The sequence below is a fragment of the Scophthalmus maximus genome, chromosome 17 (assembly GCF_022379125.1).
Source record: "Scophthalmus maximus strain ysfricsl-2021 chromosome 17, ASM2237912v1, whole genome shotgun sequence".
In the NCBI taxonomy this organism is placed as follows: Eukaryota; Metazoa; Chordata; class Actinopteri; order Pleuronectiformes; family Scophthalmidae; genus Scophthalmus; species Scophthalmus maximus.
Window position 1 is genome coordinate 133,056 of NC_061531.1, and position 26,599 is coordinate 159,654.

The 26,599-nt window shown below is 38.7% G+C and overlaps 1 protein-coding gene across 2 annotated transcripts in view; it reads left to right on the forward strand.

Annotated features, from left to right (window-relative positions):
* pdxdc1 (pyridoxal-dependent decarboxylase domain containing 1) overlaps positions 1-24,758 on the forward strand; it is a 55,953-nt gene extending 31,195 nt beyond the window's left edge. For both annotated transcript variants that reach the window (XM_035614112.2, XM_047328370.1), the window contains 8 exons: positions 2,240-2,345; positions 2,459-2,633; positions 3,637-3,755; positions 3,853-3,974; positions 5,873-5,965; positions 6,258-6,354; positions 14,062-14,160; positions 21,211-24,758. In XM_035614112.2, coding sequence (XP_035470005.2) covers positions 2,240-2,345; positions 2,459-2,633; positions 3,637-3,755; positions 3,853-3,974; positions 5,873-5,965; positions 6,258-6,354; positions 14,062-14,160; positions 21,211-21,500 — 1,101 coding nt within the window. In that variant the 3' untranslated portion in view covers positions 21,501-24,758. The remainder of the gene's footprint in view (positions 1-2,239; positions 2,346-2,458; positions 2,634-3,636; positions 3,756-3,852; positions 3,975-5,872; positions 5,966-6,257; positions 6,355-14,061; positions 14,161-21,210) is intronic.
* Positions 24,759-26,599: the final 1,841 nt, after the last annotated feature.

A 26,599-nucleotide genomic window follows, 5' to 3' on the forward strand; every position in this document is an offset into this window, starting at 1 on the left:
TCCTCTTGGGGAAGGTTCATCAGGGATCTGTCGGGGAAATGTCAGAGTTGGAGAAGAGAGAGGTGCATTGATTCATCCACTTTGATAATGCCCTAACACATATAAATAGAGAATAAACAACATGTGTCATAGGCTTGTCATGTAGACAGCAGCGGTATATATGATCCGCAAAGTAAATAAAAAAATAAAAAATTACAATATACACTCAATGCATAAGATAGTTATTTTCTTTTAAAACAAAAAAAAAATGGAACCAATGCTGCACTAATTTGAGCCATAAAAATATTTTTTGTACGTTTTTTTGTAAAAGAAATGCACAATTAAATGAATAAAAATCATAAAGGAACAGCTTGGATGCAGACTTTTTTCCTTAATGCATTGCAGAGCTATATTATTGTCAAGCATATACATTGGATTGATTTTTTTAAACTTTAATGTACTTGAAGTGTGCACTGTGCAACTGTATTATCTCGGAAAAAACAAGTATCGGATCGGGACTCGCTATTGGCAGATACTCGATATTAAAATAATCGGATCGGGGGCAGAAAAACTTGATTGGATCGGGGCAAAAAACTTGATCGGGACATCCCTAATATCAACAATGGATCAAATGATTATGAGTAAAAACTGAGTGGCAAACTCCCAGAGAATTGTTCAGTTCACATCAGCTCCAGCAAGTTTCTTCAGTCTGTACCTCATTATATGACTTTACAACCTGCAAACTCTAATCTCATATACCTAATTTCCAGCCTAATCGAGCGACTTGACTGCCAGATATATTTCTCAGGGGTTGGTGGAGAACAAAATTAAAAAGGAGTGCATATTGTGTTCATATACATTCAGCAGATGGACACAAATATGTCCCCAGATGGATGCCATTGTTAAAGGTCATTGTGCATGATTTAGTAGCATCTAGTGGCTAAAGTTCATATTGCACGCTACGGTGAGGCTACATTGGTCTTAAGGTCAACTTGTTTTTACATACACTGACATTAGTTCTAACAATGATTTATGGCTCAACTAGAGCTGAACTTAAAACATCAACAGGGTAGATCTGAGCTGCCATATTCTATTGTTATACTGTATAGTTTCATGAGTGTCAGAAGCCAAAAGAATCTGAGTGGGTCCTCCCCCAGAAAGAGTAGATGCCATTTCCTATATTCTGGTGCCTTAAATGTAACGGAGGCCAGCCAGTCGAATGCTGTGAAGTGTAAAGCTCATTCCCCAACACCTTAAAAGACGTGCTAGCAACTGATATTTGAGCCCATGGGCTTTAGCTCCTTTGATAATGCGTCCGTCTCCCATGCCAGAGGTCCGGAATTTGAGGCAACTCTCATTACATAAGCAATTGCTTTTATAGCTTAAAACAAGTACCACCACCTGGCAAAGTTTCCTAAAAGTTAACACAACAGCATCTAATACTTACATGATGCCTTTAAAAGCAACAGGTGAACATTTTATTAACATTCACTTGTATGCCAAGCTTCTATAGTGACAGTATGTGAGCACACGCAAATCAAGTGGAATCGATTTGAGGAGTTTAATTAATTCAGGCATTCCTCAAGCAGAATGGATTTGACTGACGGCGCTCTGAAAGTACCACCAAGTGAATAGACAGATGTGCTGATTTAGAGACAGTAAAATGGCACATACAATGGTCCGACACCCATGTATAGTTTACGTGGTTTCCATTTATCATGTTATGATACTTTGCATCTCTCTTTGCACAGAAAGATCGTGTTCACATGAGTACAGTGCATATCTTTTAGGCAACTAAAAGTAAAAATAACACAATGAATAGTTTGTATTTATCAGTTGACTTGCTACTAGAGAACAGAAAAGAACGGAATCGGTTCATGAATTGCTGTTACCACTGTTTGCCTTTAAAACAGCACCAGTTCTCCTCAGTTCACTTGCACACAGCTCTTTAATGGAACATGGCAGTTTGGTTGGAGAACCTACCACAGTTGTTCTGTCTCCTGATGTGACCACCCTGACTCCATGATGCTGAGATCATGTCTCTGGGGGGTCCAGACCATCTGCTGCAGGACTCGTTCCTCTTGTCTCTGGACACAGTTCTTTAGGACTCAGTGTGTTTGGGCTCGTTGTCCTGCTAAAGATTGAATTTGGGACCAATCAGACGCCTCCAAATGCAATTTACTGCTAGTGTGCTTTTATTTACAGTACTTTCAACACTTGGTATGATTTGTGTATTCCTGTTAAATGTTCCTGTGTGTAGCTGGGAGAGCAGCTAGCCCAGTTAGTTCCCACCAGTGGAGTAGATGTGGTGGAGCTCGAAGACGAGGGTACCTGTGTTCGCTTCAGCCCCCTACTGACTGCTGCAGGTAACATGGACACATACAGACACGCAAACACAACATTCTGGCTTGATTTATTTTTAATGAGTTAAAACATCACCAGGAAACAGTGGTGACTCTGACTTCTCTCTCCCACCCAGTCCTGGGGACCCAGCCAGAGGATGTTGAGGAGCTGGTGGAGAGGCTGTCCGAGCTTGTGCCTGTGATGAGCTCCACTATGTGCCTCAGACAGGATTTCAGAGAGGAGAGCCACCGACACTCAGCCTCACTCAGATACGTAGACGACATCAGCTGGCCTGGCCTGGGAGTTGTCCGGTAAGACTGAAAAGGATCAAGACCATGAAGAGCTCTGTAATATATCATCTTTCATGCACAAAGACAATAAATATAGATATTCAATAAATATATTTATTGAACCTTCAACTTTTAAGTTGAAGAGAAGATTTTTCTTTTATTAGATCAGTCAGTAAAAAACACCAGACCAGCAAGCGCATCCTACATTTTTACTTTTCTTTTAGGCCAACTGCATGAAGGGTTTAGAGCAGATTTGGGATTTTTTCATAATGGAAACACTTGATATGTTCTGCAGAAGTAAGTTGATTAACAGATGATTATACCAATCGGTTGGCCAATAATATCAGTCGATATGAGCCTTTTACAGACATATCGGCATCCGTTTATGTTTTCTGACATTCACTGTTATGACATTTTTATTTTAGAGTATAAACAATGTAGAAAAGATGTGCATTTATGTTTACATTTTACGTTTAAAAAAAATCAAGTTCTGTATACTTTACATGGTTGCATTTGTGTTTTTTTATAGTTATTTATAATGAAGTTTATGGTTAAACTGTAAAATATCAAGACTCAATAACATTTCTTTCTCAGAAGAGTTTGATAACGACATGTTAGGAATCACTGACATATTTTTTAAATATATTTTGATATATATGTTGGCTGATATATAATTTTATCATTATGTATAGTTTTCTACTCCCTAATATTGACACCCCAAAATCCATCGAGCTCTAGTTTGAATAAATGAGGTAGTTAATGTTGTCATAGTGGATAAAAGTGGGATATGTTCAGAAGTGAAGTTGATAAATGGTCAGTTTCCTCAGATTAATGAGGTGAAGTAGTACATTAGTGATTACGTGGGTGGGAAATGTATTAGTCAACTCACTTTTAGAAGAGGAGGTAAGAATCCCTAACTATCACAATGGTCATTAGTTAGGGCTTCAACAGCAGAATACTATGAGCCATCAGCAAATCCATCAGTGATGTGGCCAGTCGGACTCAGACACGTGTTGATGTTCAGGTATGAGCCACAGGCTGAGGGAATGGATGAGAGCAGGAGGAAGCAGGTTCTGGAAAAAATTAACAATGAGCTTCTAAGGAAACTACAGGACCTTGACACGGACATCATCTTCTCCACTGGTTAGTACTGGTTCCTATCTGAGAGGACTTTGATCAATGTGACTGACAGTATCTGTCTGTTGTTTCTCTCCTCATTGATGTGTTCTTGTCTTCCCAGGTCCTGAGTTTGGAGCGGCGAAGTACACTATCTTTGTGGGCATGGTGACTGAGGACGTTGATGTTTCAGAACTAGTGGATACAATCGCCGCCCTGGGGAGGGACATAGAGGAGAGTGGAAGGGTAACTGGCTGCTAATTAATCTATATGGTACCTGATGGTCATTAGACAGTCGCAAAAAGTATTTTCAAATATTAAATCAATAGTCAAAGTCAGTCATTAGCTCCACAGTCAAGTCTGACTAATTAGAAACTATATTTGGATTAGTATCATTGGAATGATCATGGTGATTGTGGGTCATTGTGTAATCATAGCCCACAATATGACACAAACTTTACCAGTTCAATTATTTGTCTTAGGTGTAATTAAGTATCAGATACAATATTTGGATAACCCAACAGAAACTTTTCACATCAGGCCTAAGCATGTTTTTTGAGTTTCCAAACCATTTAAGTAAGTAATTGTATCTAATGACAACAGGAAAGTAAAAACAAAGAGGAAAATATATTTATGAAAGCAACTTTCACAATAAAGAACAAAAGAATGACATAAAAGTGACTCAATAGAGAAATAATAAAATAGATAATAAGTAAATGTAAATACTTAATAGGGATGGGATGATACAGTTATCTCATGATTCAGTTCAATATAGGATATGAGGTTTGGGATTCAATATCACCACAATTCGATTATAATAGACAATAAAGTATGAATATTCAGAACTGATATTTGATTTTCAGCCATTTAAAATGCAAAATAAATTCTAAGCCTAAATTTTGCTGGAAATATACTGCTTGAGGCCACAGAAGTTAACTCTGCTGTAAGATGTTATCACATGTAGGCGCAGCTTTACTTCACATCCTTAGCATCGTGCATAATTTTGTTGAGAAAAATCAAATAATGCACATTTTCTGGAGACAGCAGAGACTTTGGGAGGTAACAATTTCATCTGCGTTTGAAAAGATATCCTTCCTATGCACAGATGCTGCAGAGATCAAAAGGTATATGGCTTTGGCCATAGAGGCAAGCAGATATGTCTTTCAGAAGGGCGCGCTTCCATCTCGCAACGGGGGAATCCCCCTCTTGGGGTGACATGCTCGTCACTATCATGCTCACGAGCGGCAAAATCAATAATACAGTGGGCTGCTTCTCATCACAAACGGTTTTCCTGCTGTTGTTTGTCTCTTCAGTTCCGTAACGTCCAGTTGTAGGCCCAATTGCATACAATGGCAATTGAGCCCTCTGTTGCGTAAAGTGTGTAATTACAGAAGGGATATTTTAGTGGTTTTCATCCCAGATCATCTCATTATACCAGGAAATTTCGCGATATCCTTTTCTGACTTACGAAATGGATTATTACATTTTTGACCGCGATATATTGAATTTCAATTTATTTTCCCATCCCTTGTGAATATTGAATGGTAAAGTCTTAATAGTCAGGTAAGAGCTGCTTTTTAATTTTCCACTGATCTTGTTTCCATATTTATTGATGGGTTTTGGCAAAAAATTATATAAAACAAAATAGAATCCTTTTTATCTTGATCCCTGCTATATTCCGTCTGCATTAGCCTGCGAGTGTTGCAGTGCTGCTTTCTTTCTGTGTGTACGTAATAGCAGTTTACTGCATGTGAATGTGAAAAATTCTTTGAATGCATTGGTTAATGCCTCTGACTTTACACCCAGTACACAGCCAAAGATTCTCCATTCTGTAACAGCACTGTACAATCCTGACTGGACTGAGTGTTCCTTTAGTTCCAACCAACTAACAAGGTGATACTCCTTCTAGCTGACTACTTCCTCCTGACTACTCCCAGTTAAACTTTTGTTCATATCTTATCAATAATTAAGGCTTATCCAAACTGACATAAGGCGAGAGGCAGGGTACAGCCTGGACAGGTTGCCAATTTATCAGTGTATCAAAATAAGTTATTTAAGTGGGAACAAATTTTGTTGGCTTTTTTGGGAAAAAACATTATTTTTGTTACAGACATTTCTTAACATTGTGACCACTTCCTGTGCAGCTGTTGGAGAACATGACAGAGGTAGTGAGGAAAGGAATCCTGGAGGCTGAGCTGCAGCTGCAAAAGGCCAATGAGGAGAAACTCATAGAAGAGGTGTGTGTGTGTGTGTGTGTGTGTGTGTGTGTGTGTGTGTGTGTGTGTGTGTGTGTGTGTGTGTGTGTGTGTGTGTGTGTGTGTGTGTGTGTGTGTGTGTGTGTGTGTGTGTGTGTGTGTGTGTGTCTGTGTGTGTGTGTGTGTGTGTGTGCGTGCGCGCGCGCGACCCTCAGTATGCTAAAACTAACATGTTTTTGTGCTCTCTTACGTCATTGAGTGTGTGAAGGTGTTTGAGACTATACAAATCCAATCCACTGTAATGTTTGACTTCTTCTGTGTCTGTGTGTTTTAGGGGATGCTGAGACAGATTCCTCTGGTTGGCTCTGTTTTAAACTGGTTTTCTCCTGTTGAAAGCTCCATAAAGGGAAGGACCTTTAACCTGGCTGCAGGTACTGTGAGGCTTCGGTATGATGGGAATTTATTGAATTGGGACAATGACAAATGACCATCATATCAAGATCTTTTGGGATAGAATCACAATCCACAATCTGAATTACGATTTTTCTTCCCATCTAGGTTACTAGATGCTGAGGCGACTTAAATGTATGGATGGGTATTAGGGCTGCACTTATTGCAATCCCCCCCCGCCCCCCCCCCCCCCCCCAAAAAAAACAAAAACAAAACTATAATTCACCGTGTACACAAACATGTGTTTCCCCTAGGATGGAGTTGTAGTAGTGGAGTCCGGGCGAGCAATTGGCCAATTGGCCGGTCGATCAATGCACCCCTAATGGGGATTTTAACAGTTCTTCTACTCTTATCCATACTGCTTATCCCCAATAGAGCCTCTACTGTCCATTCATCCATACTTTCATCCCAACACAATCATTAACACATTTGCAGATGTATTATGTCACTGGTGATGTTAAATGAAATAGAAAGCATCTGCAATTTTTGTTGTTGAAGTAGGATTGATTATGCTACAAATTTTTTTGATCTATATAATCTTTAAATTGTTTCTCTATTATTTTTGAAGATATGTTGTAAAATGTGTTCTTCAGACCATATTTTTATTGACCATGACCTTTGACTGATCAAAAGTTAATCATCTGAGATGCTGTAGGACTAGCCTTAAGTTAGATTCCCTCAGAAAATATATAAAACATATACATGACATACTGTATACACAGATACCACGTTTAAACACAAGTTCTAGATTCAGACTTGTGAAAAACAGTGTGCTTATAAAGAGCTGATTCTCTTATGTACATGTCGAAAATAAACATAAGATATAGAAGATACTGTAACTCCCTCGAGACAGTATCTCGAGGGAGTTAAACCATTAATTAAACCATTTCTTCTACTGGTTTAATTGCAGTCTTCACTCCAAATCCACCGTGAAAACTACACACAACAACAAATAAGCAAAAATAAATAATATGCACAGCATGTCTTAAAGTAATACAAAAACAAAACAAATTATCTTCTTGGCTGTGTGCTACAAAAAGGGAATAATTCTTCAGTCTTCATAAGTCCATATAACCTTTAAATCTTAGGTGAGCATAAAACTTGTAAAAAAGGTGTCCAACCTTTCTGTTCACTTGCTTGTCAATCTCAATCACACGAGAGCAGCACAATGCGACTTCAAATAATGTCTATGGAGATTTTAAAATAAAAGTAAATTCTTTGAGGCCTATTAAAATAAGGTAAAATTAAATGCAACACATACGTTATCAAATATAACAAATGGCCTCAGAAAATTAAGGATAATACAAATTATGAACATAACATAATGGTAACAGTTACACTCCCACCAAATCAAATCAACCTTAATGTGGGATTGTTTGGTTTGAGTAAACACTTCACCATCACAATTAACATTTCCTGTTATTCACAAAGTAACATGGAATTTCAGGTAACAATTACAAACATTTACACCTTAGTCTGACTCAAGCAGAATAACAACAAAGGTCTATCAAGTTGCGTTTGTTCTTGTACCACTTTTGTCTTGATTGTAAGTTCAAAACACGTTCTTATTTTATTTTTTCCTAGTAGTACTTTTAATCTTGCTTTCGTCTCCTTTCAAGACAGTTCAGGCTAAGTATTGCGCATATCTTGTTGTTAGGTAATTTAGGTCTTTAATCTTTAAACGGTAAAGGTATTTCGTAGTGACCATTGTCCTTTTGTTTATTGATTTCTCCCAAACTTGACAGGAACTTGAAATATTCTTGTGACACAGGATCGTTTTCTCCAGCTCTTTCTGAGAAGTCTGATTGGAGAACCTTGAAGTCCCCCTCCAGTCAAAAAAGTGTTTTTCTTCTGTTTCTGTCCTCTAAAATTTCTGACATTTACTATAGGGACTTGTATCAGAGCAAATTTTGTCACTATAGAGGTGTTTTCCTCCTGGAGGAGGAGATTTTTGTGCACCCCTCTGAAATTTCAAATCCAAACGAATCCTGGGCAAGCTACATTTGGTACGTCACTGATACGACAACCAATTGCTGTGTGCGATTGAATATGCAAATGTAGACAACAGGGCTCCAGACTGCAAGACTTTTTTTGTTCTTCCGAGGGAGCAAGTCTGCCAGTGTATGCCAATGTGTGTCAGAGGGTCAAGAGTCTGGGAGTGATTAGTCAACTGCAGGTGTCACGTCAAAGTTCGCAGTCGCTCCAATTTCCAGTCTCCACCACCTCCTCTGCCGTGCGTGCGGGTCTCGTCTCCCGACTCGCCTTCCATGTTCTCCTGCACCCGTGGTCGGTCTCAGGGCTGGTGTGGTTTAACCGGAACGGCGCGATCTTTTAACCCTTTCACCGCGGCTCCGTCCAGACCTGACGTGTAGGTGTTGCCCCTTTTCTCTCCTCCAGTCCAAGCGTCGCACCTCGCCGGCCGCGATCACACCGACATCAGTTTCCTCAAGCTGTGACGCGGATGTATTACGGCATAGCACAGCAGCAGCTGTGGTGGGCGGGGTTTTAAAAACTTTTTTTGGGGGGGATAAACAATGTTAAACAAAATATTAGGCATAGCACATTATTTTTATATACTTTAAAACGTGCCTGGAGTGGGTCTTCAAGGATGTCTGAGGGGGTTATTTCTTTCTTATTTCTTCAAATTAAGTGAAGCTTGTATTTGTAGAGAGTTGAAGGGTTCCAAAGTTAAAGGGTCAATACGTTTTTCAATCCAACTTTGTTTATATCAAATTTAAAGCGTGTTCTTGGTAATAAGAAGTGGATGCTTACTGCCATTTGATATTTTGTTTTTTACTTATTTAGTGTATTTCAAATACAATATTCAAGGTAGAATTTTTGTAAATTTTAAATTTCTTAGTGCAAGTTTGGACATTGATTGTAAGTCGTAATATTTCATTTGTTTAAACTTTTAAGTGCCAACATTTAAGTGACATTAACATTTGAGTTAGTGTTGAAGTTGACATTGAAGTATGCTTGGTAAATATATTTTCTATTTGCAAATTACCTACTTTGCTGTACAAAATTTAAAAGCACTGATTCCACAATGTCAGAACTAACACAGCCTACAAGTCAGATAAGAGACAGTGTAAGGGATAGTGCAAATTCCCAAGATCAACCTGAAGAAAGAAAGGTGGGTGGAGCTGAAGTCCGACGAGGAAGCGAAACAACCCAAACGTGGTAAAAGAATCAATCAATCTCTAACGAAGAAGGGACTTACATTTACAACTAGTGGAGAATACAAGTTAAATCTTCGAAGCAGTCTTTGTCACAATCAACAGAACCTTTATCAGAAGATCTGCTTCACAATATCATTGGTGATGTCATAGGTCTTTCTGCAGATGTCCAGCGTGTTTATGATGAACTACGCAACATTCAACTTGAGATCAGGACACACGTCGTAGAGTGGATCTGTATGTATAGGTTTCTAATTTCATTGTATCCAGAGTCACAAGTTGGCTAGATGGAAATGTTCCAGAAGTAAAAAAAGAGTGGCCAGAAGTGGGCTCTCTCTTCAACTCAAGTATCAGTAAATCAGGTTCTTTCACCTCTATCTTAAAAAGCACCTCAGATCATTCAAGAAGGTCTTCTGTTTAACGACCAGAACCTGCTGCAGACACTCCTGCAAGCCAAGCTGTTCTGAAAGTGTTTCAAGAAAAAGAAAGAGAACATTTGGAGCTACATTGCTAGAAGCAGAAGCTAAAAGGAAGGTAGCTGATCATGAAGCAGCAGCACTTAAAAGTTGTTTAGAAAGAGAAGCAGAAGAAGTGAAACAAAGATTACAGAGAGAAGAGGAGGAAACAAAAATTAAAGCTCAATTGGAAGAGGAGCATGCAGCTCTACAAAGGACTCTGGAGGAAAAACTGAGAAAGATACAACATTTGGAGGCAGTGAAAGAAAGCAGCACAAGCACGAATACACGTGTAGGACCAAGTGAGAAACACTATAAAACTGGAGATGGCAGAAGATCCCACAAGTACTCAACCCCTGTATAAGACTCCTATACTACAAACTGTGACCACCTCCTCAAATGAAAGATGGGAACTAAGGACAGCTTTGAGCTCAGAGAGTTCTGTGATTCCCCCCGTAGTTGCGAGGCTGCCATGGTTCACATCAAGGCATTGGAACTCTTGAATGACTTAATGAAAACAGGAGAATTCTCTATAAGTTACCCGACTGGCTAACAGTGAGATGGAACCGGAAGGTTATGGAAGTACAAGAAGGGAGTAACCAATTCCCTTCCTTAAGTCAATTTGTCAATTTTCTCTCAAAAGAAGCCAAAATTGGCTGCAACCCTGTCACATCAGTGCAGTCATTGAAACAAGCTGAAACTGAAAAAACAAAATACCAGAAACCTCAAAGCATTGGAGCAAAGACATTGACCACACGTTCACATTAAAGGACTATCATAACATGCAATTTCTGTGAGAAGAGAGGATATACTTTGCACAAATGCAGGAATTTAATGTAGAAAGCAATTTCAGACAGAATCAAGTTCATTTTAACCAGCAGGCTATGCTTTGGTTGTCTAAAGTCTGGTCACCACTCAAAGAGCTGTATCAGTAGGTGTATATGCGACCATAAGCGTCATCCTACCTGTCTGCATGCAGAACGAACTGACGAAGCACAAAGACCACTGCAAGTTAGCAAAATACAAGACAAAGGTCAGAAGAAAGACCTCAATCAAAACAAAGAGAAGAAACGACAACTGCTACTTCAAAAAGTCATACGTGATGAAGCTAACACACAAACAGCTGCAATAATTCCTGTCTGGCACTCATCCCCATCTCAACCAGCACAAGAAGTTCTTGTGTATGCTCTTCTGTATTCTCAAAGTGACACAACCTTTATTTTGACTGAAGTAGCTGAAGATTTGGAAGCAAATAAAGAAAAAGACAAGCTCAGGCTCTCTACTATTACCTCAAGAACACTCTCCCTACCACCAGTCTACACGTGAGTTTATTCCAGCCAACAGAACTGATACCAACAGATGAGACTGCAAAAGCTTGGTCCCATTTAGAGAACCTTCAAGAAGATATTGCAGCTCTACAAGACTGTGAAATAGGTTTGCTCATTGGATACAACTGCTCACAAGCAGTCTGGCAAAGAAAATCAGCCATATGCACAGCTCACAGACCTTGGTAGGAGTATTGTTGGCCATGGAAATCCCTGTGTAGACTACGGTGACGACATTGAAATCAGCCATCGCATTGTAGTAAGACAAGTTACACCAGGTGCGGAGACTTCTGTCAATCTCAAAACTGAAGAGCACTACGTGAGCAGTACTTAAGTGAAAGAAATAACCCCCTCAGACATCCTTGAAGACCCACTCCAGGCACGTTTTAAAGTATATAAAAATAATGTGCTATGCCTAATATTTTGTTTAACATTGTTTATCCCCCCCCAAAAAAGTTTTTAAAACCCCGCCCACCACAGCTGCTGCTGTGCTATGCCGTAATACATTCGCGTCACAGCTTGAGGAAACTGATGTCGGTGTGATCGCGGCCGGCGAGGTGCGACGCTTGGACTGGAGGAGAGAAAAGGGGCAACACCTACACGTCAGGTCTGGACGGCGCCGCAGTGAAAGGGTTAAAAGATCGCGCCGTTCCGGTTAAACCACACCAGCCCTGAGGCCGACCACGGGTGCAGGAGAACATGGAAGGCGAGTCGGGAGACGAGACCCGCACGCACGGCAGAGGAGGTGGTGGAGACTGGAAATCGGAGCGACTGCGAACTTTGACGTGACACCCGCAGTTGACTAATCACTCCCAGACTCTTGCCCCTCTGACACACATTGGCATACACTGGCAGACTTGCTCCCTCGGAAGAACAAAAAAAGTCTTGCAGTCTGGAGCCCTGTTGTCTACATTTGCATATTCAATCGCACACAGCAATTGGTTGTCGTATCAGTGACGTACCAAATGTAGCTTGCCCAGGATTCGTTTGGATTTGAAATTTCAAAGGGGTGCACAAAAATCTCCTCCTCCAGGAGAGGAATGTGAAAACACCTCTATAGTGACAAAATTTGCTCTGATACAAGTCCCTATAGTAAATGTCAGAAATTTTAGAGGACAGAAACAGAAGAAAAACACTTTTTTGACTGGAGGGGGACTTCAAGGTTCTCCAATCAGACTTCTCAGAAAGAGCTGGAGAAAACAATCCTGTGTCACAAGAATATTTCAAGTTCCTGTCAAGTTTGGGAGAAATCAATAAACAAAAGGACAGTGGTCACTACGAAATACCTTTACCGTTTAAAGATTAAAGACCTAAATTACCTAACAACAAGATATGCGCAATACTTAGCCTGAACTGTCTTGAAAGGAGACGAAAGCAAGATTAAAAGTACTACTAGGAAAAAATAAAATAAGAACGTGTTTTGAACTTACAATCAAGACAAAAGTGGTACAAGAACAAACGCAACTTGAAGGTCCTTGATAGACCTTTGTTGTTACTCTGCTTGAGTCAGACTAAGGTGTAAATGTTTGTAATTGTTACCTGAAATTCCATGTTACTTTGTTAATAACAGGAAATGTTAATTGTGATGGTGAAGTGTTTACTCAAACCAAACAATCCCACATTAAGGTTGATTTGATTTGGTGGGAGTGTAACTGTAACCATTATGTTATGTTCATAATTTGTATTATCCTTAATTTTCTGAGGCCATTTGTTATATTTGATAACGTATGTGTTGCATTTAATTTACCTTATTTTAATAGGCCTCAAAGAATTTACTTTTATTTTAAAATCTCCATAGACATTATTTGAAGTCGCATTGTGCTGCTCTCGTGTGATTGAGATTGACAAGCAAGTGAACAGAAAGGTTGGACACCTTTTTTACAAGTTTTATGCTCACCTAAGATTTAAAGGTTATATGGACTTATGAAGACTGAAGAATTATTCCCTTGTTTGTAGCACACAGCCAAGAAGATAATTTGTTTTGTTTTTGTATTACTTTAAGACGTGGTTTCAACATGCTGTGCATATTATTTATTTTTGCTTATTTGTTGTTGTGTGTAGTTTTCACGGTGGATTTGGAGTGAAGACTGCAATTAAACCAGTAGAAGAAATGGTTTAATTAATGGTTTAACTCCCTCGAGATACTGTCTCGAGGGAGTTACAGTATCTTCTATATCTTATGTTTATTTTCGACATGTACATAAGAGAATCAGCTCTTTATAAGCACACTGTTTTTCACAAGTCTGAATCTAGAAAATTTGTTTTGTTTTAGTTTTACTTTAAGACGTGGTTTCAACATGCTGTGCATATTATTTATTTTAGCTTATTTGTTGTGAAAATATTTACCACACAAATTATTCACAGCAAATCTTTTAGCAAACATTTACAAAAACAATCTTCTTAGATCATTCTTAACTAATAGTGTCCAAGATCTTCATTGCCTGGTCTTGAAAACGTTGCTCTTTATTACTGCATGCGTCATACTTCTTTAGTTAATTAGAGCTCGTTGAAGGCTCATCTGCCTCACCTGCTTTGATGAGCAGTGCGAGTTTTCACTGTAACTCTCTCGAAGCAGAGGCAAACACAATTGGCTTTCTTTCTTTCGTCATTTCAATTAGATATCCGGTGCTACATACATGGCTGTAGTCACGGCATTATGTGTATTTTGCTAATTAGCTCTTGCAAGGGTATGTCTGAAACATATGGTACATGTTAATGGTGTGTGTCCATAGGTGCCCTAAACTCCACAGAGATGACATACTCCACTAAGGCTCAGGCAGGCAGGCCGTCCCTGCAAGACACTCCAACCCACTCATCCAAGAGACTGTCAGGTAGGATTGTCCTTTTCTGTGCCTGACTATTTTCAAATAGAAGCTGGTATTCAATTAACAGCCAAATGTCCCGGACTATAATAGCTCACATGGTAAATTCAGCAGTGCCCATTTTGAACATTCTGTCCATACAGCAACAGTCGTGTCTTTTCTCTTTAATTTTTTAATTTACGGATAATTCCTAGTTGTTGTTTTTTTTTTTTTTTTACCATTGTTAGGCGTTTAACCACAAATATATGCAGGAGTTCAGTCTGACATTAGCATACCAGTAAAGAAGGCATTGTACTGTTTAAGCCAATAGATGGCCTTTAATGTGAAACATCTGGGTGGGAAGTGATGACTTGCATTGACAATAGCTTAACAACAATCACAAATCTGCAAAGCGTGTTCATACCAAACGCATAGCAAGTAATGGTCCATTACTCTCTGACTCACCCAGCCAACTATCAAGACCACAAACCTACCTGTTCATAATTTATGTGATGCGAGAGACATTATATCCTCTTTTTTAAGATAATAATTTTTGCATTATTATCTATAATGATCAAAAAGCAAGTGCAGAGTAACAACACAGTAGGATCAAATTAGGGGGACCTAATTTATTTATTAAGTATAGCAATTCGACTCAAAAATCACAAAGCCGAAGTGCACACTTCACCTTTTAGATGTTGAGTCTTTTTATGGTGTAACATTAACATCCTGGACGGCCAATGTAAAATGTAACAAATAACAGGCATATGTTAAGCACCACAGATGTCACTAAAAAATGTACATGTTCCCATTCTTGAACGTATTAATTGTCCTGAAGAATCCATAGTAAAAATAAAAATGAACCAAAATAGTAAACCAAAGGAACATTTTCAACAGCCTTCCCAAGCAAGGCTATGTGGCAGTAATCATGAACACCTGAAGCTATCTGTGCACGTTTGCGTGTGTGTCTGCGCGTATGCACGCACGTGTGTGTGAGTGTGTGTGTATAAATAAATAAATAAATATATATATATATATATATATATATATATATATATACTATATTTCTACTAATACTGTAGATACCACTTTTGCTGTGCGTTTTCCGGTGACAAACGTACAGTAAAAGCATACTGTGTGCCTTTGTCGTCGTCACCTGACTGATCAAATCCAAAAGCTTATAACCTTAAGATTCAATTCAATTCAATTCAATTTTATTTGTATAGCGCCATATCACAACATACATTGTCTCAAGGCACTTTACATAGTGAGGTCAATATTACAATATTACAGGGAAAACCCAACAAATCCCACAATGAGCAAAGCACTTGGCGACGGTGGAGAGAAAAAACTCCCTTTTAACAGGAAGAAATCTCTGACAGAACCAGACTCTGTTGTGGGCGGTCATCTGTCTCGACCGGTTGGGGTGAGGAGAGAGAGGAGGAAGAGAGGAGAGGTGGGCAGAAAGAGGGTGGGAGGAGAGACAGTAGGAGAGAAGAGAGAGAGAGGACAGTTGTACAACCGCCGCTGTAATCTCTACCAGACTGATACTTATAATTAAAAAATACAATTATGTTGTTGTCATTATTAGTGATGATATTAATATTAATATTAATAATAGCAATAATAATAATGACGGGTTTGGGTCCTGCAGCTCTGGGGTCAGAGATACACTAGGAGAGATAGAAAACACAAACAGGGTTAGTGACATGTACTGTAAACATATCGGGGGATGGGGGGGTAGTATAACAGTTGCTTTAATTTCTACCAGACTGATACTTATAATTAGTGAAAACTGATACTACAATGATGTTATTAATAATAATGATAGTAATAATAATAATGACGGGTTTGGATCCTGCAGATCTGGGGTCAGATCTACTAGGGGAGAGAGAAAACAGAGTTAGTGACATGTAATGTAGATACATGGGGGCAGAGAGAGAGAGAGAGAGATTGAAAAGGTGGGAGAAGGAGAGAGATATAAAGGGAGAGAAAGAGGGAGAAGGAGAGAACGGGAGAGGGAGAAAGATGCTCATGATATAAGTTCCCCAGCAGTCTAGGCCTATAACAGCATAATAAAGAAATGGTTTATTAAACACCTGAGCAGTTCTAACTATAAGCTTTATCAAAAAGGAAGGTTTTAAGTTTAACTTTAAATGTAGACAGGGTATCTGCATCCCTGACACAAACTGGGAGCTGGTTCCAGAGGAGAGGAGCCTGGTGGCTGAAGGCTCTGCCTCCCATTCTACTTTTACAGACTCTGGGAACCACAAGTAATCCTGCATTTACAGAGCGAAGTGATCTATTGGGATAATATGAAACTAGGAGCTCTGTAAGATATGATGGAGCTTGATTATTAAGGGCTTTGTATGTTAGGAGCAGTAGTTTGAATTCTATTCTGAATTTTACAGGAAGCCAATGCAGAGATTCTAACACTGGAGAAATATGATCTCTTTTTCTAGTTCCTGTCAGAACTCGAGCTGCGGCATTTTGGATTAGCTGGAGGCTTTTCACAGACTTATTGGGGCATCCTAGCAGTAATGAATTACAGTAGTCCAGTCTAGAAGTAACAAAAGCATGGACTAGTTTTTCAGCATCCTTTTGAGAGAGGATGTTTCTAATGTTCTTGATATTGCGCAGGTGAAAGAAGGCTGTCCTAGAGACTTGTTTTAGGTGTGAGTCAAAGGACATGTCCTGGTCAAAGGTAACTCCAAGGTTTCTCACAGTAGAGCTGGAGGCCAAAGTAATGCCATCCAAGGTAACTATATGATCAGATAATGTTTCTCTGAGGTGTTTAGGGCCGAGTATAATGACCTCAGTTTTTTCTGAGTTTAGAAGTAAAAAATTATAAGTCATTCAGGGCTTTATGTCTTTAAGACAATCCAGAAGTTTGTCGACCTGATTAGTTTCATCTGGCTTTATAGATAAATACAGCTGGGTATCATCAGCGTAGCAATGGAAATTGATGCGGCGTTTTCTTATAATATTGCCTAAAGGAAGTATATATAGAGTGAAAAGTATAGGTCCCAGTACAGAACCTTGTGGTACTCCATGTCTCACTTTTGTATGCATGGAAGATTTGTTATTAACGTTAACAAACTGAAATCTATCAGATAAGTAGGACTTAAACCATTCTAGTGCTGTTCCTTTAATCCCAATGTGTTCTAGTCTCTGTAACAGAATTTTGTGATCGATGGTATCAAATGCAGCACTAAGATCTAAAAGGACGAGAATAGAAACATATCCACTGTCTGAGGCCATGAGAAGGTCGTTGGTAACCTTCAGTAGTGCTGTTTCTGTACTATGATGTTTTCTAAAACCTGACTGAAAGTCTTCAAGCAGACTATTCCTGTGTAAATAGTCACATAACTGGTTAGCAACAGTTTTTTCAAGGATTTTAGAGATAAAGGGGAGGTTTGATATGGGTCTATAGTTAGCTAAGATATCTGGGTCCAGAGTTGGTTTTTTGAGCAGAGGTTTAACTACTGCCACCTTAAAGGCCTTTGGTACATAGCCTGTCAATATAGATAAATTGATCTGATCTAATATGGAATTATTAATTAAAGGTAATACATCCTTAAATAGCCTTGATGGAATAGGATCTAAAAGACAGGTTGATGACTTGGATGAAGTGACAAGTGAAGTCAGCTCAGCCAGATCTATAGGGGAGAAGCATTCTAAATAAAAATTAGGCGATACTATTGGTTCAGAACCTACAGTACTGGACCATGTGCCATTAGTGGGAAGAAGCTGGTAAATTTTTTCTCTGATGGTAATAATCTTATTAGTAAAGAAACTCATGAAATCATTGCTACTTAGAGTTGGAGGAATAGACTGTTCAGTAGAGCTTTTACTCTCAGTCAGCCTGGCTACAGTGCTGAAGAGGAACCTGGGGTTGTTTTTATTTTCCTCTATTAGTGAAGAAAAATAATTGGTTCTGGCATTTCGGAGGGCTTTCTTATATGTAATTAAACTATTTTTCCAGTCTAGGTGAGAATCATCTAGACTATTGGAACGCCACTTCCTTTCTAACCTACGTGACGTCTGTTTTAAAGCGCGTGTCTGTGCATTAAACCATGGAGCTATCCTCCTCTGTTTGACTGTCTTCTTTTTCAGAGGGGCGACAGTGTCAAGTGTGGAACGTAGTGAGGCTGCTGCACTATCAACAACATCATCAATTTGTATGGGAGTAAAGTTTTGATAACGATCCTGCACTGTATCGACACATGGCAGTAGAGTAAATAACGAAGGAACTGTTTCTTTGAATTTACTAACAGAGTTTTCTGATAGACACCTGCTGTAATAGAACTTTTCTCCAAATTCAGTAAAGTTAATAATGGAGAATTCAAATGTAACTAAGTAGTGATCGGACAGAGGGTTTTGAGGAAATACTATAAGATTGTCAATGTCTATGCCATAGGTCAGAACGAGGTCGAGGGTGTGATTAAAACAGTGAGTGGGTTTGTTTACATGTTGAGTAAAACCAATTGAGTCTATGAGCGAATTAAAGGCAGAACTAAGACTGTCGTTGGCAACATCCACATGAACGTTGAAGTCACCCACTATAATAACTTTATCTGTGCTAAGCACCAACTCAGATAAAAAGTCTGAAAATTCAGATAAAAATTCAGAGTAAGGGCCTGGTGGTCGATAAACAACGACTACAATAACTGGTTTTTGACAATTCCAGCTAGGGTGAAGGAGGCTAAGAGTTAGGCTTTCAAATGAGTTAAAACTATGGTTAAGTCGAGCGTTAAGCAATAAGTCTGCTTGGTAGATTGCTGCTACTCCTCCTCCTCGTCCTGTGGTCCGAGGAATATGAGTATTATTATAAGAGGGAGGTGTTGATTCATTTAAACTAACATATTCTTCTGGCTGTAGCCAGGTTTCAGTCATACAGAATAAATCAACGTGCTGATCAGTTATCAGATCATTCACTAACAAAGATTTAGATGGGAGTGACCTAATATTAAATAATCCACATTTTATTGTTCTATTGTTAGGTTCATTTATAGGCTTTGTGTTGATCTTTATGAGATTTGTGTGAATTACACCTCTTTTATTTCCCTTTGGATTAGATAGTTGAAGTGGTCGTGGGGCAGAAACAGTTTCTATGGGGTTTTGTGGGGGTGACTGCTGTAATAGAAGCGCAGAGAAGCGTGTAAGACTGCAACTCTGCTTCCTGGTCCCAACTCTGAAAAGTCACGGGGTTGACCGTCTAGGTAACCGAGTCAGGTTTCTACAAATGAGAGCTGCACCATCCAAAGTTGGATGAATGCCGTCTCTCCGCATCAGACCAGGAATTCTCCAAAAGGTGCGCCAGTTATCTATGTAATATTCCCACCATGTTTGATGAAAATCCATCTAGGTGTTGAGTTATTTTGTACACACTCACACAGTTTGTTGGTGGGCTGGGTAAAAATGGTTACTCAACAGTGCCGTGCACTGTAGAGCCAATGCGCTGCTGGTTCTGTTGGCCTGAATATGATATAATGTCTATAATTTTGCTTACGTCACTGGTTCATACCAGACAGTAACAGAGAAATTCATTCTCCCTCCTATGAAAAATGGAACAAATTTCAGAGAATTTGACAAGTTGTCAGTACCTTTACATTAGATATAGGGTTTTTATTGTTCATGCAACCACTTAAATCCAAATCATTTAGCATGACAGAATTTGATGCTACTTATATAACTTTGGAGGAATATGTGAAACATTTCAAATTCTCTGCCTGCTTCCTTAATATTCTCCCTATCAAACTAATTTTAACAGCACGACATGAGATCGTCCACGAAAAGTCTAGGTTTCATCACTCTCTGACTGTTTTCCCCCAAACTCTGAAAGCTGCAATTATTTAGCTATGTAGACAATTCACGAATTAATAATTAGTGTCAGCTTCGACATATGTGCTATCAGCAGCAGTTCAGTGAAGTAGCCATCACGCACAGGTGAGGTAAGCGTGTGGGTGGTGTCGAAATGTCCTTCCTATCTACTATTCCTTGACCTCAGTGGAAAACGTCAAGAGGTCAAGGAAAGGTATAAAGGAGGATTCATAGGACTTAAGAAGCGCCGACAGCAGTGGTATGGAATCTGACTCGTCATCACGCGACGGCAGATGTTATTGACGTGTGAAACTACAAATTTCCAAAGATGGACTACAAAAAACACAGGGGCTCCATCAGCATGTTTCAGTGTGTTTTACCACCATGTGATATCAGATGTAAACGAGAAGCGCATTTCCTGCAGAAATTCAATGTGTGAATGCACAGGATTGACCGCTGCAAACGCACAGCGAAGCACTTATTGCTGAGACAGATCATGTGAACCTGGATTCGAACCAAGATTCGTCTTCTAGCTGGAAGGCGACAGCACAGGCCACTGTGCCAAGGTGATCGCGATAGATAAGAGTAATTTGGTCAAAGAAAAAAGACTCGGCATTCATACAGAATGCCTCAGCATTCACACATAAGAAAGAAAGAAGTAAAGAAAGAAAGAAATATGAAAAAAAAAAAAAAAAGGCATCGCCTATATCTCCTATCCTTTCGCATTGGGACCTTCCTATGCGTGTACCTTATGCTAAAGGAGATAGGAAAGGAAGCATTGAAGCTCCTTTCCTATGCATTTAGAGAATCCAAACAGCTCTTATCATGGCTGCTGATCAAATACTTCCGGTCGACGTCAAGATTTAGGAAACTTCCTAAGCCAATTTGGCAATTCAACCTCACCCTGTGTCTCAGGCGTTATGGTAAGGGTGCAAATTTGTGTATAAAAGTTCACCTTCAAGTTAAACTTCACAGATACATTACTTCACCCCTATGGGCAAATCCAGATATGAGGTTTACACTTTTTTTCTGCCACAGTACGAGGTTTGGTGTTTTAGTGGCAGAAAAACATCACTTAGAAGAACATGTTTTGAAGTTCATCTATAGATGTAGAAACATTTTTCATTGACAGTCACACATTTCTATTTTCCAGAGTGTCTTTCCCTCTGTTATATTGTGAACAAATAAAAACAGAATTTAGGATATGTATCAGAAGTGACAACTCATTCACTTCCTATCTCATACATTTCCTCATAGGTCAGAGGTTATTCCGGCGCTCAGGAGCAAACTTTGACTCCTTCAGTGAGACTAGCTCCATTGGACAAGCGGATGAGATGACCAGGGAGGAGAGTACCACTGTGAGTAGTAGCATCCAGCCTCCCACCTCTGCACTTGCACAGGAGGAGGACCTGAGCAGTGTGAGTGAAATCCCACCGGAGAAGGTCCAGGAGTCGTCCGATCAGATCCACAACACACAGGTGGAGACAGAGGAAGCATCAGAGGAGAGGCAGCACGAAGGCCGAGAGATGGAGCAGAGTGGGAGATAGGACAACCCTTGAAGTAGGTGTCCTCCAGCCGTCCTCTAAATGGTATCAGCCTAACAGATGTTTGATAAAAAGGCTTTATTACTTTGTGAATCTAACTCTTCCATTTTTGAAGGAAAAACCTCTAAATCTATTGGGCTGTTTGTTTCTTTCATATGTTTCAGTTAATGGAAAAATCCACCCATGGAAACATTCTACTTATGTAATGATAGTCTTCCTCTACTGGTGGTTGATTAGTGGTGTCTCCCACATTTTTCAGAATGCCTTTTAATTACTCCTAAAAAGGGACATGGCCAAATTGTTTTCATTCATAAATGGCGGTTATGGTTGCATTTCGTATTCTGGTGATGCATAGGTAAACTGCAGCTACCTCCTCTGTGGTCAGTCGCCCCTTGTGTGTTAGTTGCCTTTACATTCATATCATGGATTGAGGGAAATATTCTGCTGTCCTTTGTAGGTGCACTAAATTATTTTGACAGTGTCAAAATTAACTGAAACATATGACATGGCCAAATTGTTTTCATTCATAAATGGCGGTTATGGTTGCATTTCGTATTCTGGTGATGCATAGGTAAACTGCAGCTACCTCCTCTGTGGTCAGTCGCCCCTTGTGTGTTAGTTGCCTTTACATTCATATCATGGATTGAGGGAAATATTCTGCTGTCCTTTGTAGGTGCACTAAATTATTTTGACAGTGTCACGACATGACTCCGTCATCTATGATTTACTATGTTTTCAGGATTACCTTTAACAATAGAATGGAACACAAGTGCTTTGTGTGGATTTTTCCTTACCCTTACCCTAAACCTCGGATAGTGTAGAGTTTAGAGGGACATTCAGCTCTGCTTTGCGTTGATCTTTGCACTTTTGGTCCTATTGGATTGTAGAGCAGATGAGTGGCCATATTGCACACAGATTTTTCTAAATTTAAAGAGAAATATGAAAAGTTAATATTTCATGAACATAAAGTAGCCCAGAATTAAAGCACTGAGTGTCGGTGCAATTAAAATGTTTAGATTCCTCACTGTGAATAGTTTACATGCAATTTATCTATCTAACTTGCCTAATTACTCACTGATAATTTATGATTACATACATCTCTATAGTAGGTATAAAATATCTTTATCTATTAAATTCAAAATGACTACTAATATTCGCAGTCAGCTGTTTCCAAGCTTCAAACTGTCCCTTCATGTGTACACTGGCCCACAACACTGATGGAGTATCAGAGTCACCGCTGGGGAGAGAAGAAATATAACATTTTTAAAAAGTCCAAACACTGTGAAAATGAAGTCACACACCACATTGTAAACCAAAATGTGATTCTCCTTATGATTACACAACCAGTTTATACTGTTTGTGTGAATGTTTTGATGTTTTGTCAGCAATAGAACCGGAGTAAGATGTGCCCCTCTGCCACAGAGAAATGTTGCTCGGCATGTATTTACTTTATGTGGAACTCTCTTTTTTTGGGCCAGAAAAACATCATACCAGACCTGTGTCAGATTTCTTCCTGTTGAGATATTTTTGAGTGCCATATCAAAGGGCCAAATGGGTGATCACCTCGGTTGATTGTGTTAGTCTTTGAAATTCACCTGCCCCACACTGATGTTTCCACTTTTTCTCTTGTCTGTTTCATATAATTAATCACAGGTAGCAACAGTGGCGTGTTTAGACCCCTAAAATTAGTCCAAGCACCCCTAAAAAAATTATGTTGTTTTTTTTTGTTAGTTTTTTCGCAGGTCCGTCTTTGACAAGCTTAAAAATTATCGAAACCATACACAATATCATCTTAAATTACGAACGAATACAACAGACCAGGAAAATCAGCTAATATGTTGCAATATCCCCAGGAAATAATCTGTTCATAACTTTATACGAATTGCTACTTTCCTCAAAATTCCTGAACTAGCAAGTTCAATATTTGTTAACTTTAATTAATTGTTAATTTTAGTTAATCATTGTGTTCTGTTATTATGTTTATGCAAATAAGGATATTTTCAAAAGAGGCTATACTTTCCCCCCTGTTTTGTAGTTGTATGTGGGTGGGGGTCAGTGTCCATACAACACATGCATAGGTTGTAAATCTACAGCACACAATTGTTTATAAAGTTCTTTAAGATCTAGCCTCATAAATTGCTATAAAAGTTCACCAAATTGATGGATTTAACTCTAAAATGTACTCATTTTTCTTCCGGGGGGGCATGCCCCCGGACCCCCCTGAAGGCTCTGAAGTCCACCCCACATAGTCTCTCAACATCATATGGGAAACACTTCTATATGTTGATATTACAAGTAAGGGGTTACTGTCTGTATGTGTATATGTCTTTTTTTATAGGGAGATTATAGGGGATTTTTGGATCATTGGGTGCTCAGCACCCCTAAAGCACTGATCCTAGAATCACCGCTGGGTAGCACAGGCTGATTATCAACATGTTTTCTGCATTTCATTAATGTTTCTTAATGCCTGTAGATTACTTTTTCATGTGTCTATTACTTATTATTTAAGACAATTTTTGCAATTTTTTTGGGGGTGAGATCCTAAAGACCCCTGCACACTGTGGTTTTGGCCTGTCTCAGATGAAAGTCAGTCAGAAGAGAAACTTGGTGGTATTCAATCCAAATGGTGGTACAAGATGTCACTGTGAGACACATCCACTGGTTTGTAGAGAAGGGTCAGGCAGTTTCACTGTCTTAGTAGAAAGTTAAGATAAAATAAGATATTCCTTTATTCGTCCCACAATTGGGAACTGCCTCTATGACCCTTCTCTACAAACCAGCCAATCAGAATACAGAATGAAATGAAATTGAACTGCCTGTAGACATGCTGTCAATACTGATTACTGATATTATACTGTACAGTCTGACTAAGTGGACATGGTTTAATGAGGAATGAATACAGTGGGAATGAAGATTACAAAGAATAGATTTCAGCTTTATTCCACTTGTTCTCTAGATAATTACTACTGTTCTTTATTTAATTTGTTTATGGTGTAAATGAAGGAGAATATCCTTAATAATTATTTTGTCATGTGATCATAATGCAAAGCCAAATCAATAACTTCCTAACCTTACAAGAAGACATTGATGTTGATAAAGAACTTTTGATTTGATATGAAATGTCCTGAAATGCCCTGCTTCTGTCTGAATGATTGCATTACATAATTTCCTACAGTTGATTCTCAGAACAGAAACACGTCCACATGTTTTCTGTAAATTTTGTCTCTCAACAGATTAAATTCTTAATTTTCTTGTCTTAAAGTTGGGCTATGGTTTTCTGTGGTTATTAGATTTCTACAAGTGCCTATCCATCTAAATTCCAGTCTTCTTCTGTACAGTCGTGAGTGGCTGGCATAGATTGACCATAGTCAGCATTAAACATTAGCGGATGCTGACGAACTACTTGTTCATTTAGTAGCATTAGTCAACATTCTTGAATACATGTAATTGTGCTTTAGCCCCAGATGTCTGACAAACACGGCAAAAGATGAAAGGCAAAGAGGAAATCATAATCAATGTCAAACAAAAATATAACAACAAAATGAGATCATTACATCATGGAAAAGTGACTTCAACTTTCAGCTGTATTTGTCCCTGAAAGACAATTTGTTTTGCAGCAAGACATACTGATATGTAATACAGAAATTTGCTAATTTTTTTCCAGTGTTACCGGAATAACTTGACAAGACACATATGATCCCTATGTTATTTTGTTGCTTGAAGCACAAAGTTCAGGACTGGACTTGAATCAGGACTTTAAAGCCAAGACTTGAAACTTACTTTCAACTTGATAAACGGAGACTTATTGTTCCACCAATATCAATTCAATGAAGTCATTGCAAAACATTTGACACAGAAATTTGCAACACCTGAGATATCCTACCATTTTGGAGTTCTGAAAAGGCTTTCTATGGAAGCGAATAAGAGACATAAGCCTTTGAACTTTAACAGCCACTGAATACTTAATATTGAAATATTTTATTTTGAAAAACATGTATCTGAATTTATTTGTTCGGAATATTCAGATACAAAAAAATTCAGATCTCAAATTTCAAGTTACAATTCTTTTCGATTGCTCAAATTCAGAGCGAAAAATTCAAGTTAAATATTCACACTCAAATTCGATTGCTAAAATTCAGATCGAAAATTCGCACAGTAACATCCAGGCTACCCAGGATAGGAAAAGCAATTGAGCCTGCATGCAATCGAACCGACGTCTGGCCTATCATGTTAAAGTTCAAAGACTAATGTCTCTTATTCGCTTCCATACTTTCTTCTTCTTCTTTTTTTGAAGATGGGCATTACATTGTAAGATGTTACTGTTATTTTGGCCACCTTTGCCCAGGATGTCAGTTGCATTATATTGTAGAAATGTTGCTTTTAGTGAGTTGCTTTCCTCTAACAATCATAATGACATTTAAATAATCATACCTGCTATTATAATAGCTGAGGTTACCCGTTGTTTCTTTTTAACATTGACTCACACCTTGAAGTATACTTCTTATTAAGAAAAGGCCACTTTCTCTGGTTGAATTGTGGGCATATTCAGAACCATAACTTTTATTTGAAGATGATACATCTCATTTATACACAGGCATGTGTTCCAGTTCTTTTCATTGCCAGAGCTTTGCATATCATTCATCAGTTGATTGTGCTTTCTCAAGTGTTCTCTGAAATCCATTTGTGAGTAGAATGGCTTCAGATAGTTAGCAATGATTTAAATCCATGCGTTGCAAAACTAAACGTATGTTTAATAAATCAAGAACTCAGTTATTCGCTGTTGTCATCATTTTTTTGTATTCATTTGAGTAACGGGGTAAATTATAATAAGGTTATTATTGGTCTTATGATAAGTAACAAAAACTTTTTTAAAATCAAATGCTAAATTTTCTAAATCCCCGAATATGAAGGAGAGTTTAAATATACTGTTTCAGTATGATGCGCTTTAAAAATAAACTGTGTTGGTGAGCGGATTGAGTTGTAGTACTAAGCACTTCAAAGTCGCTCTCAATTTATGGACCATTTGCTTCAACAAAACCTGGACGGAATCTACGTTACCTGAAAAGGTCAGAAACTACTGACGTAAACCGGTGTCCACTAGT